The sequence below is a fragment of the Rattus rattus genome, chromosome 6, assembly GCF_011064425.1.
Source record: "Rattus rattus isolate New Zealand chromosome 6, Rrattus_CSIRO_v1, whole genome shotgun sequence".
NCBI lineage: Eukaryota > Metazoa > Chordata > Mammalia > Rodentia > Muridae > Rattus > Rattus rattus.
The window spans coordinates 126,853,860-126,867,202 of record NC_046159.1 but is presented as its reverse complement, the minus strand read 5'-3'; the positions used below and the strand labels follow the sequence as shown (position 1 = coordinate 126,867,202).

Genomic DNA, 13,343 nt, shown 5'->3' with positions numbered 1-13,343 from the left:
GAGATTCTGACATACTATGTGCTCTGAAGGTTTTTTTTTTTAAATCTGTAACTAAATTAGGAATAGGAGTTGAATTTTAACGTTATTTTTAAATGTAAAAAAAGTTCATTGTAGATGTGAGATTAACTCTGTCCTTATGTATAAGATAGATTGACACTATTCATTTTCCTTTCTTCTTTGCTTTCCTTCCTTCTTTCTTCCACATGGAATAAGTTTGGAAAGGAGCATGGGGTATTTTTTGACATTGTGCAAATAGAAATGCTTTTCTTTTGCAGCCTTTAAAAATATAGCCAGCTGTGGACCTTGTTTTTTCATTGTGATTATTATCTATTTGTGATTATGAATAAGTATCTCTGCTCTTCAAATGAGTATGGAGAATATTAACCAAAATAGATGACTAATTATGAAAAAGTTATATTTCTGAGACCCTGGTCGTATTGTTAGATTAGATTATGACTAAGATGTTACATTCTGTGACTAAAAGGTTGGGCAACCCATTAGTATTTGAATTTGGAGAAGAATGTCATGTTCTTGTAATAATACATTGACAAATAGAAAGGTAAAAACAGTTGAATCGTAACATTGCAGTGTGCTGAGACATGACTGTAAAACAAAAACAAACCAAAGAATATTAGTTTACCTCCACATTTGAAAATTACCGCATTAGTATTGACACTGAAAATGAAATCACAAAAGTAAAGTTTCCTAGGTAATAAGAAGTTGGATTCTCATCAGGAACCCATACTCTGTAGTACTGAACTTTAGTCATATAGTGACTAGTAATTTATTGTGTCAAAATATCCTCTAGATGACTGATCTAAAGAAGAGGACCTGTCCTTCATGTCTACTTTTTAGCTTTGTTGATTTCAGTGTTGCTTGTGTTTTAGTGTTCTTTAGTTTCTGTGCACAAGGAGTGTCTTCTTGCCTTTGAAGTATTTAGTGGAATCTACTTTTTCCTCAGAAGACCATTGTTTAAAAATTTGTAGGAAGAATTGCTGATTTTTCTAGGACTGATTTTTCTTTGTAGGTTAGGCTTAATTATTATGAGTGGTTTCAAAATCCAAATTTTCTTAATGATTTATGGAACTCTTGAGCTGAAAACAGATCAGTTGCTTTGACATGATATTGAGTCCGTACTCTTTAAATCCAAAAAGCTCAGAGATTTACAAGAATTTCTCAACTTTGGCGGAGACTTGTTTTATAGCAAAACCTGTTTAAAACCAACAGTTAATTTGTGTCATTTCTCATATTCTGTAAATACTTATACTTTATACTGTTGAACTATTGTATTTGGTAGTAGAATAGCACCTTAGGCATTAATGTATTATTAATATAGTATATTACACATATTCCAAATTATTTTCATAAAATGTGAACATTTCCAAATTGAAGCACATACCTGGCTCCAGAGGTCTGATCTAAGGAATTGATTGGCTTGGGTAGTTGTACCCTGTGTAAGATTGTTAGAATAAGGGTGGTTTTGTTTTTCTTTATAACACTCTTGAATAAGCGGATAGTCTTGAGACTGATAGTAATTTCACTGAGTTATTCTGTTGTTTCCATTTCTTACGTCAGCTGACTAACAGCTGTGTGATTATTAGGCGTGCATATGGGGCTTCTGAGGGGATTTAGCTATACTAATTAACTTTTGAATCTTCAATTCCTACTTAATTTTAGAAGTCGAAGAAAGTTAAATTCATAGAAATTAAAATTGTATGGAATCAATAATACCTTATGCTATTTTAGTATTTCTGTTTTTTTGATTCTAGACAGTTTGATGCAGACAATTTGTTTTTCTGTAGACTTTACAGTTGGTATATAAATCCTTATTCCCTCTTCCTTTTCCACTTCCATTTATCCTCCTGTCCAAATATTTCAAATTTTTATTTGTTGGCTTATGTGCAGACAAGATTAGAATAGAGAATAGTGCTGGGTTGATGTGGATTCTGCTGCCCTAGGTGGGAATAGAAGCAGCTTACTAATTAAAGGCTTGCGTGAGCTACTCAATAATCATAGCCTATTTATTCAGTAGCAGGTAGCTAATCATTTTAGGACAGATTGATTTCCTTGTCAGCATTCAAGAGCATCTAGTAGCTAGAACTTATGAAAGTTTACATGACACATGATATAAGCAGTATCCTATTAATCAGCAAGACTGAAATTTTCTTTCATCTTCCATTTTTTATGTGCCATTGATATTGTCCATTTTTGCCTTTGTACTGATCTAACATCTGCTACAAGTTGACTATCATAGAAATATGATATAGAATATTTCTATGCTTGTTTTGATAGATAGAAAATTTAATAGACACTTTACAGGGCTAACATTTTCTTGCTTGAGATGTGATACATTAGTATAAGTATGCAGATTATATGAAAGGAGGATGTAAAGGAAGACTAAGCAAATTATATTATGACTAAGTTACAGTCAAGTGCTTCTTAAACACATACTTTTAGAAAATAGTTATCTCTATGTCATTATACTACTATAAGCTATTTGATATAAATCAGTGGTGCTATGTTTAAGGTCTTCTAACATTTCATTTCTCATCATCATTAGTTCATACTGGCTTAAATCATATACCAACTCTGTTGGCTTATTATTTAACGAGGTTGGGAGTGTCTACCATCTTTTGCCTTGGGTTTGTTTATATTGTTTTGCGAGTTATCCACAAGTTTTGGTGGTTTCATTTGTGTCAGTGTTGTGTGTGTGTGTGTATGTATATACATATGTGTGGTTTTTTTTTCTCATATTTTTAACAGATTCTGAAGGGAGTGGTAATGGAAGTGAAGACCCTTCAAAGGACAGTGGAGAAGGTTCCTGTAGTGATTCTGAGGAAAACATTTTAGAAGAAGAACTGAATGAAGATATTAAAGTAAAAGAAGAACAGCTTAGAAATTCTACAGAGGAAATAATGTCATCAGACAAACAGTTAATTAAAATGGAAAAGAAGGAAGAAGAAGAAAACGGAGAAAGACCTAGAAAGAGAAAGGAGAAAGAGAAGGAGAAAGAAAAGGAAAGAGAGAAGGACAAAGAAAAAGCAACAGTATCTGATAGTGCTGCTGCTTCTGCTGCTGGCACCACACCAGCCACAAGCCCTCCTGCTGTTACCTCTCCTGCTGTCCCCACCACCACCACTTCATCGGAGGAACAAGTCAGTGAGCCCAAGAAATGGAATCTTCGTCGAAACCGGCCCCTCTTGGACTTTGTATCCATGGAAGAGCTGAATGATATGGATGATTATGACAGTGAGGATGACAATGACTGGAGACCTACTGTAGTAAAGAGAAAGGGGAGATCGGCATCTCAGAAGGAGGGCAGTGATGGAGACAATGAGGATGATGACGATGAGGGAAGTGGGAGTGAGGAAGATGAGAATGATGAGGGCAATGATGAAGACCATAGCAGCCCTGCTAGTGAAGCAGGTGGCAAGAAGAAGAAGAGTAAAGTTCTTAGCAGAAACAGTGCTGATGATGAGGAACTGACCAATGATAGCCTGACCCTATCTCAAAGCAAGAGTAATGAGGTAGAGCAACCCAATTTTTATGATATCTGTCTGTCTGGGGAAAGGGATTTTTCTAAATCAGTGCTTATTTTATTAAGTGGCTTCCTTGAAATTTTATTTAGTTGTAGGAGTGAATGAACACCCTAAATTTAACATTTATTCATTTGGTCAACAAACTTTTAATTATCCACTATTTGTCAGCATTCTCCAGGATCTGTACTCTCCATTCCCAAGGAAAGTATGTAGAGAGACATTTTTATATCTACAGACTTGGGAAATGGTAGTTTTCTATTCCCATTTCTATTTTGTCTCTGTTCATAGATGCTAACTGGCAATGAGTGCATTAGGAAAGTAGAGGGTCTTTCTTCAAACCTAGCTTTTTGTCTATAGCTACATAAAAAATAAGGCTTTTGCATACATTAGAAGAAGGTAACATATAACTTTTTTTTTCTCTCTTAGATTTTTCTTAAAGTTTAAGTTAGTTATCAGCTGTAGCAGTCTTTAGTATAGTCACCAATCTTTGGTTTATGTGTGTGACAGTAAAATGTCCTTTTTTTCCCCTAACACATCCTTAATGAACAAATTCTCTGCAAAGAAGTAAAAATAAAAGCAAACGTTTACCCCATAGAACAAACATTTCTATCCTGAAGCAACAGTTTGACTCAGTCCTGCCATTGAAGTTCTCCTGCAAGTTAGGTTTGCCCATTGGTCCAGAGTGCAACGTTCAAGACTTCAGTTAAACATATCTGTGTCTCTGTCTGTGTGCCTATGTGTTTTCCTTCCAAAAGAAAGATTGAGTCGATGTCTTACATGTAGATGTATGTAACATCACATGTAGAATTGTATTAATTATGTCATTTCTGTTAATGTGTTTATGTCAACAAAATTTACTTCTTCACCTTTTTTTTTGTTTTTCATATCATTGAAGTAGCTTAAACTGGTAGATTTTCTTTATGCTTTATTTTTTCATATTTTTTCTGCTTACAGTTTTCAGAGTAGTAACTATTTTGGTTAGGCTTATTATAAATTTTGTGGGTTTGTTTCTCTTGAATAATATATAGCAAACTCTTAGGGGTTTCATGTCAGCAGAGATGAAATAAAAGCTTATATTTTCATTGTATACACTGATTAATTTCTAGGTTGCTCTTATTTCTATGAATAATGTTGCCTGTTTTCAACGCTATTCTAATTCTTTAGGTAAAAGAAAACTCATGTGAGGACCTAGTATGGTGCTATTTCAGGTTATACATGAGCTGTCTATATTACTAGTGCTGTTTTGGCATATTTATGGGTATTGGTTAGCATTTAGATTTGGCATTTGTTCAGTTTAGTTTTTTACATTTAACACTTATTCTATATCTATTGACTGAGCTTACTTTTGACAGTATATCAAACTTTTCATGTTTAGGTTACTATTCACAGAAGTAATTTAATAAGAGAGGACCTCTGGTGAAGATCATGTTAATATGTAGGGACACTTGTATATGTGTAGAAATATAGTTGTTGTTTTTTAATAACCTCTACTTGATAACATTGGTTAATAGACTAAGTTTTATAATGCATTTCAGGATCACATATGGGTTAGTGGTTTTTTTTTTTTTTTCTTGTACTAGTGTAAAAAACTGAAATATTCTGGTAAATAATGGGATCTATATTTAAGTGTCCTGGAAATATTTCTGGCATGAGATCCCAAAGTGTTTCTTAGAAAAGTACCCACACAGAATAACTTGTAGAAAGCTAGTTTCTCTAGAACAACCTGCTTAAAGCTTGGTTACAGTTTTGTATTCACATCTATTTTAACTCCTCAATAATTTTCATGATTTTAATTAGATTTAAATTATGATAAACTAAAGTATCAAATTTTACTTAAGTAATTAATCAGTTTAGATTACTATGAGTTTAGGTTTTCTATTTATATGCTCTTGGTTTTTTGTTTTTTGTTTTGTTTTGTTTTTTTTTTTTTGCTCTTGTTTTTTAAGAGAGATGTTTAAAGTTTATTTTTGTTGCCTTATGGCCAATGGTTTTGTCAGTCTTTCTAGTTACCTACTTTGGGTAATAATAATGATAAGTAAATATTCATTATAGTTAACAACTTTGTTTCTGAAATTTTATACTTCTCCTTTTTGTCTATAAGTGAAAATTTCATAGTAGAGATAGCTAAAAGTGTGGCTTTAAAAATATACACAAGAATATCATACTTAGTTACTACCTGGAAGCCTTTTCTTAGTTGCAATGCCAAGTCTATTGGCAGAGAAATAATGTGGATTGTCTATAGGTAAATGATGCTCTTAAACTTCAACAATTTTGAATTTCTTAGGGAATTTTTGATCAGGGCTATTTTATAACTCACACTCATTTAGCTTCAACATACCTAGGCACATAGAGGGTGCTTCTAAAACACTTTGTCTTGAGGATCCCTTTATTAAAAAGTTATTGAAGACATGTATTATCATTTAGATTGACTACGTCTATTGACATTTACAATTTCAAGTTAATCTTAGAAATTCTAAAACAAAACAAAACATAAAAACCCAAAACCAAAACCACTCAAAAGGTTTTGAAACACAAAACCACAGACACAGGCAAGTTGTCAGGTTGGTAACACTGGCCTTTTTTATGTAGCTTCTTGAACACTTCACCCACTCACAGAAGAAGAGCAGAAGCACAACAGTAGCACCACGAGCATAGTCCTTACTGTACACTCTCTGCAAGAGAGCTTCCTGGAGCACGCCTTCACTGCTTCAGAGTGGATAAGCACTTGATGAGTTACATTTTCTGCAAATTGGTGACTGTTGGCTTTTGCCTTGGTAGTTTTTAAATTAGTATAGTCTGGATAACAGCCCTGAAGTATGGCTGTATTCTTTTCGGTCCTTAATTTTGCAACTTCTGAGTGTCACTAATACCATTTCGTCTACCCATTTATCTCTGACTTAAGTTTTTCAAAGATGGGTAGTGTAACATTTTCAGAAAATGGTTCTCATTTTCAAGACATGGAACCTAGAGCTGTAGTTGAAATTTTATGAATGGAAGAAATTCTGTCAGTAGAATTGACAGTCTTGCTTTGTTAAGGAGGAAATGTTTCTTTCTCATTGAGGTTCTGTAGAACAGTTTGGATCTTGGATTACTGTTTTGATAAGTACAACCTTATATATTTGCCTTAGTATAAGAATCTGTCATATAAGGTTCTTTTATGCTTAATGATAAATGTCACCTGATGTTTGCAATTAATAAGTAAAGATTTTGGCGAAATTCATCAATATTTTAAGTAGGAAAATATTAACCCTTTCTCTTGAAAAACAATCTGTGTTTCTATAGGGCAAGTGTGTTCAAGTAATTCAAGCAGAGGATCAAATAAGTACAAGACACATTCACAGTTCTTGTTAGCACACTGCTGAAGATACGTCTGTGTTGGGGATGTCTGACTTACTAATTAGTTATGTCTTTATACATTTTGTAGAAAAAGTGGCTGTAAGTCCTATTCAAAACAGTTTTGGAGTATTATACAAATATTTGAGAGTCTTAACTAAACTTTTTTTTTTTTTTTTTGGTTCTTTTTTTCAGAGCTGGGGACCGAACCCAGGGCCTTGGGCTTGCTAGGCAAGCGCTCTACCACTGAGCTAAATCCCCAACCCCTTAACTAAACTTTTAAATAAAACATTTATGAATAATTATTGATCACACTTTTGGCATACTATTTTTTCTTATCTTTTAAAACTAGTTCTCTGTAAAGTATAGTGAGTGGAGTTTTCTCTATTAAATTTGAATACAACAGGTTCAATTTAGTTCTTTTGTATATATTTTATAAACATCTTATAGAATACATGTCAGATGAACACTAAATATGTTTTATAATGCAGGGAGAACTCTAGGCATGTTTCATTTTTAGGCAACTGTATATTTATTTATTTTTAGGTCGGCATACAGAGCATTGGGATTTGACCCAGCATCTTCATGCATTATACTTAGTTCTCAGTTGCTTCCCTCTCTCCTCTGCCTGGTTCTGCTCCTCCCTTTACATGTACCCCTTTCTTCTCCATTCAGTCCCCTTTGCTTAACTTTTACATATAAATATATTTTCCTGTGTATTCTCATCTCCTGCCAGTTCTTTTAAGATTAACTTTAAATTCCAAGGAGAAAAAAAATGAAACAATCATTGACTTATTATTGCAGTGCCCCCTTTTTTCTAATTTCTAGATGTTTTCTTTTGCTCTCTATAACTTACTTAAATATTTTTGTGTAAAGCTTCATTAATGTTTTTGTTAAAGATTAAAGGTTTTAGCCTAGTTTTTTTTTGAAGAAGAAGATATATACCTTCAGAAATATGGTAACAAATTTATAGGAAACTAGCCTCTACTATTTTGATTATAAATGTGCTTAAATCACACTTATAATCACACTTAGTAATGCATATTTGCTCTATTAACAGACACTAAGATCATGTTTTCAAAACTTTGGTTTAGATTTTTCCCACTGAACCACCTATTGTGGCCCACTGTTAGGAGAACACTATAGGGCTGCTGTCCCCACTTCTTTACATTACAGGTGGAACAAGCGTCTCACTGGATCAGCAGTCACGGCTGTTTTCTCAGTCACAGGCACTAGAGCATTATACATGTAGAGAGGATTGGCATAGGGAGCTAGCTTAGTCATTGTTGTTCTGAATAAAATCAGAAAACACAGAGAAAATTCCATTTTCTCCCTTTGCAGAGGGGAAAAGCCACAGCACATGCAGAGAAGTGACAGACCATTGATTTAGTTTCTACTTCAAGAAATCCACTTTTTTCTCATTCACAGGATTCTCTTATTTTCTGTATTAAGCATTTTCTAAGGCTTACACGTAATTCTGTCATACAAATGTTGACAGTCCATTAGCACAGGTAGCCTCTTCACTAGGTCATTTCCTAGTCTGTGATATTCAACAAAGCAGAAAACCAAAGCAGGCTAGAAATGATAGCCTATGAGAACGGTTTGGAGTTACCAAGGAGATGATGAATTATTAGTGCTCAGTTGAGCTTGTCACTTACCTTTGAGGTTCTAAAGAACACATCCCACCCCTTGCCTCATGCTTAGGTGTCAGTCTGTCTTTCTCTTTTGAACCATGTACAGGAAGTATTGAGGAGAGGAGGAAGGGTGTGGATAATATAGCATGGAGGACCTTTATTACTTCATGGAATCTTACAGTGACCTTTCTGTTCCCTTTTAATTTTGTCATTGTCATTTTACAAACGGGAACACTATATGTTTGACAGGTGAAAGATAGACTTTATAAGGTAGTCTCCTCTTGCTTTCCTTTATTTCTTTTACAGCTTAATTTTAGATGCTTTTCATAAAAATTCATCAAGAGAATTATTTATTGTGACCTTTAAGGATTGTCAGTGGGTGTTGTTGCGTATGCCTGTAATCAGAGCTAGTGAGAAGTAGAGACAGGAGGATTAGAAGTTTGAGGCCAACCTTGTATACACCTCCTTCCCACAGAATATTTAAAAATATCCTTTACAGTTTTTATGGAAATGATGGTTCCAAGTGTTACCTTTGAGATTATTGATAGAGTTTAAAGTAACATTAACCAGCAAAATACTAATATGAAATTAAATATGTTTAGCAACTGTGGCATGGAACTATCAACAGTTTTGCTTTTGACTGTGGTTAGCTTTGTAAATGAAAATACACAAATATGCCACATTGTTATGTTAAGTGTTATATATGAATAGAACAAGACTGTGCATTGTTTTTTGAGGTGGAACCTTGCTATTTTATCCAGACTGGTGTTTAATTCCCAGGCTCAAGTTATCCTTCTGCCTAATCCTCTCATGTGGCTAGAGCTGTATGAGAGTGCTACTGTGCCAGAATTAATTGTTTCCTTATTAAAGTTTACATCCACAAATGTAAAAGATTTAAATTAAAATGGATAGGCTTTCTTTTCTTGAAATTTTATCCTGTTTTACTCATCTGATATTAAGACTTTTATGTTTTACATTGATAGTAGCTAGTTATCTTTATAACTAGTTTGCATTAGATATTTCTTGCCGTAAGTGTACGGAGTACATTTTCTCACTTTTCTAGCAACTACGTAAAAGTTTTCTGCATTCAGGCTCTTTCTGAGTAGTTGGGTAACTCTGGACCTTTTACACTTTGGAGTCTGGAGTCTTCAGACATCACAGGCGTACTGGCTTCCGTGTTATCTTTACCTTAATTCCTCCTGCTTTGTATATGTGTGTCTTGTCTTTACGAGGTCGATACTTTATTGAAGTATAGAACCACACCTTAGACTCTGAAAGTCTGTATGTAGGGTTGGTAATTACTTGAGGATTAAGTGTTCCCTTTTCCCTAGTTTAAGGGCCAAAGTCAAATATTAAGCAGATGGAGCTTTTTGAATGCCTGTGTCTTCTGTCTTTACAGAGGGGCACTTGCAGAGGAAGACAGAGTGAGATGTGTAAAGGGTCCTTGGATGGTGCTGTAGCACACTTTGAAGGTCTAATAGAATGCCACATAAATTCGAAGTACAAGAAAGTATTTTGAAGCAAAATGAGAATTATGTGTATAAATTACTTTTTAATTAAAGTGTGATTTTTCTGATTTATCTTAATATTAGGACTCGCTGATTCTTGAGAAGAGTCAAAACTGGAGTTCCCAAAAAATGGACCACATTCTGATTTGCTGTGTCTGTCTGGGGGACAACAGTGAAGATGCGGATGAGATCATTCAGTGCGACAACTGTGGCATTACGGTTCACGAAGGTAAGTTTGCTGTTGTTTTCCTGTTAGACATGGCTGGTTTCCATTTGTAAACACTTAAAATTTTACTACTCTATTATATGATAATTGTGATTTCTTGAAAATAATGTATATTGAGTTCTTGAAATTTTTTATTTTGTGCATATGTGGGAGGTGTGTGTCTGTGTGTGTGTGTGTGCGTGCCTGCATGCGTGTGTGTGCGTGTGTGTGTGTGCCTGTGTGCCTGTGTGAGTGTGTGACTGTCGGAGTGTTTGAATCAGGATCCCGTGTACCCAAGGTTTGTATTGAGCTCGCTCTGTAGTAGAGAGGATGGCCTAGTACTGAATTTTCAGACTTGTGACCTCACACTGTGCTGACAGACATATTCCTCCTGATGGGCATTGTTGTGGTCTAAGCCATGGATGCCATGAAGTCATACCATTGAGGACAGATCTCACATGGGAGGTTTACTGGGGAGAGGGTATCCAGAGACTGCCTCTGAGCAAGGGTGGAGGGAAAAAGAAAGCAGAGAGAGGAGGGACTGTGGGGGGATGTGAACTCCGGGCAGCAGTGGGAATGACTGTGGCAGCTAGTTACTACATCTGCTGTTGCTGTGTCCCTGGGGGCAGGCAATGAATGGAAAGACCTGGTTACCGAGGCATTACTCTTCAGATTTCCTTAGTATAAAATATACATTGACTTATTAAAATGTTTTATGATAAGAACAGTATTTCTCTAGAAGTAAGGGCTAATGTTTTTCTTCATGTTATTAGTTATTCTTAGTTTTTCTTCTCTTTTGGAAATATTTCTATGTTGTCAGGCTGACTGTAGTTATCCTCTTAGCTTCTGGAATAGCTGGGACCATAGTATGTACTGTACCTTGCTACTTTTAGTTCTTAAATAAAATTTAAAATTAGGAAAAGAAAATACAGTTAGCCAATAGAAGGTACTATTTAATATTTAAAACTTGCATTTAAATCCTTTCAAACTTATACATACTTTTATGAAAAAAATATATATAATAAATATATAAATAAATGAATACATATATATATAATTAGTTATAGTGAGCTTTTTTATTGGATATTTTATTTACTTCCTGGTTTCCCCTCCGCAAACCCCCCACCCTATCTCCCCCACCCCTACCCTCAGGAGGGTGCTCCGATACCAACCTACAACTCTTGCCTCATGGCCCTAGCATCCCCCTATGCTGGGGCATTGAGCTTCCACAGGACCAAGGGCCTTCCTCCCCTCCCATTGATGGCAGACAATGCCATCCTCTGCTACATGTGCAGCTGGAGCCATGGGTCCCTCCATGTGTACTCTTTGGTTGGTGGTTTTTAGTCCTTGGGAGGTCTTGGCGGGGGGGTGGGGGTGGTGGTCTGGTTGGTTGATATTGTTGTTCTTCCTACGATGTTACAAACCCTTCAACTCTGAACATAACAGCTTAAAACATTAGACATTTGTAACTTATGTCATCTATAATGATTAGAAGTCAAATTGAATAATTTAATTCCAATTCTTCAGAGTCTTTGGTTGGCTCTGGCATAGGGTCTTTGATGTTGCAGATAAATCTGTTGGGCTGGGTTGCAGTGATTCTAGGACTGGAGCTAGAGGCTTTGTTCCTAAACTTAGCTATGTTAGCCCTTAATTGTTTGGTGCCTATTTGTCAATTCCACACCATTTCCCCTCTGTGTGCTTTGCATACTGCCTCTCGTACTTACAGATGAACCCACTGGGAAGGGAGAATTGATAGCTGATGTAAGAATTACAGGGGAGCAAGGACATTACATACAAGGTTAGTGGGTTCTAACACGAGGTAGAGATGCAGCAGATGAGAGCAGCCATCAAAATAACTGTAGGGGAAAGAGGTTATAGATGTAAGTTGTTAGATGAGATGGTGGGAGCATTTGGAAGTTGGTGAGTATTTATTTTCGTAGTAAAATGGGTAGCAGAGGTGATGGTGGGCAGAGAGAGGACTTGAAATTTGGATGTGATTTCTGTCTCCGAAGGTTTGTATATTAGAAGCCTGGTCCCTGGTGTTGTAGCATTGAGGTTGTGGAAACTTTAAGAGATAGAGATTACTGGGAGATAATCTTATTACGAAGTATATCGATTACTTTTCTTATTGGTTTGAAAGTGCCTGGGAGGAATTTGCTTGCTTCCAGTTGGAGAGGATACAGTGCAGCCTGAGGGTTGGGGGAATATTTTAGCAGGAATACAAGGTAGCTGGTTACATGGCACAATAACAGAACAGTGAATGCTGCTTAGCTTCCATTCTCTTTATCAAGCCTGGAACTCACCCCATAGAATGACGGCATCTGCATTTGGGGTGGGTCTTCCTACCTTAGTAATTTAACCTAGTCTAGAAAATCCTTCAGAGACATACCCAGAGATAAGTTTCTGTGGTGACTCTAAATCCTGTCAGCTGGCAAGAGTAAGCATCACTGGGGTTTCACCTTTATCGATGGAATGTTATTACTCCATAGGGAGTCAGAGCTTATGGGACCTTATGGTTGCCCTGGAAGGGGTACAGCAGGCTTGACTCTCAGTTTAGTTTCTTGCACATGTGCTTCTTTACTTCTCTGTCATGTAGTGTCATGGAGGCTATGACTCCTGTGCCATGCTATTTTGACTCTCCAGCCACCAGCCTGAATCATGTGCTTGCCTTTCCAGTTGTACATTATTCAATACCAGGTATTCTGTTGCAGAAACATCAACTGTACAAAGACTGACTTTTATTCTCATCTAGTTGTAGTTAAACTTGTCTAAAGCAGATCTAGAGTGTGAGCGATGAGAGCTGTAGCAGTAGCCTGTGTTTGTGCACAGACCAAGGATGATGGTGTTGTGGTTGCTTGTGTCTGTGGATGTTATGGTTGATGTACTTCTGTTGTGCTGAGGACACTGACTGAGTCACACTGAGAGTAATTTCTTAGATTAGCCTTTGGGCCATATTTCAGGATAGGTCATTTGACCAGGGATATAGTTTTCTTAAGGCCATGAACATAGTTTGAGAAATTGAATCAATTTCTGACATTCTGATGCTAGAATATTTTATACATTTAATCACTGCTATTATTATTAGTTTTTTTGTTTTTGTTTTTGTTTTTTTGAGACAGGATCT

General features: G+C 35.9%; 1 protein-coding gene across 1 annotated transcript in view; it reads left to right on the top strand.

The window, feature by feature from the left end:
* Phf14 (PHD finger protein 14) overlaps positions 1–13,343 on the top strand; it is a 150,635-nt gene that overhangs the window by 5,259 nt on the left and 132,033 nt on the right. Inside the window, exons 3-4 of the mRNA XM_032906939.1 lie at positions 2,764–3,527; positions 10,099–10,243. Of these exons, the coding sequence (XP_032762830.1) occupies positions 2,764–3,527; positions 10,099–10,243 (909 nt within the window). The remainder of the gene's footprint in view (positions 1–2,763; positions 3,528–10,098; positions 10,244–13,343) is intronic.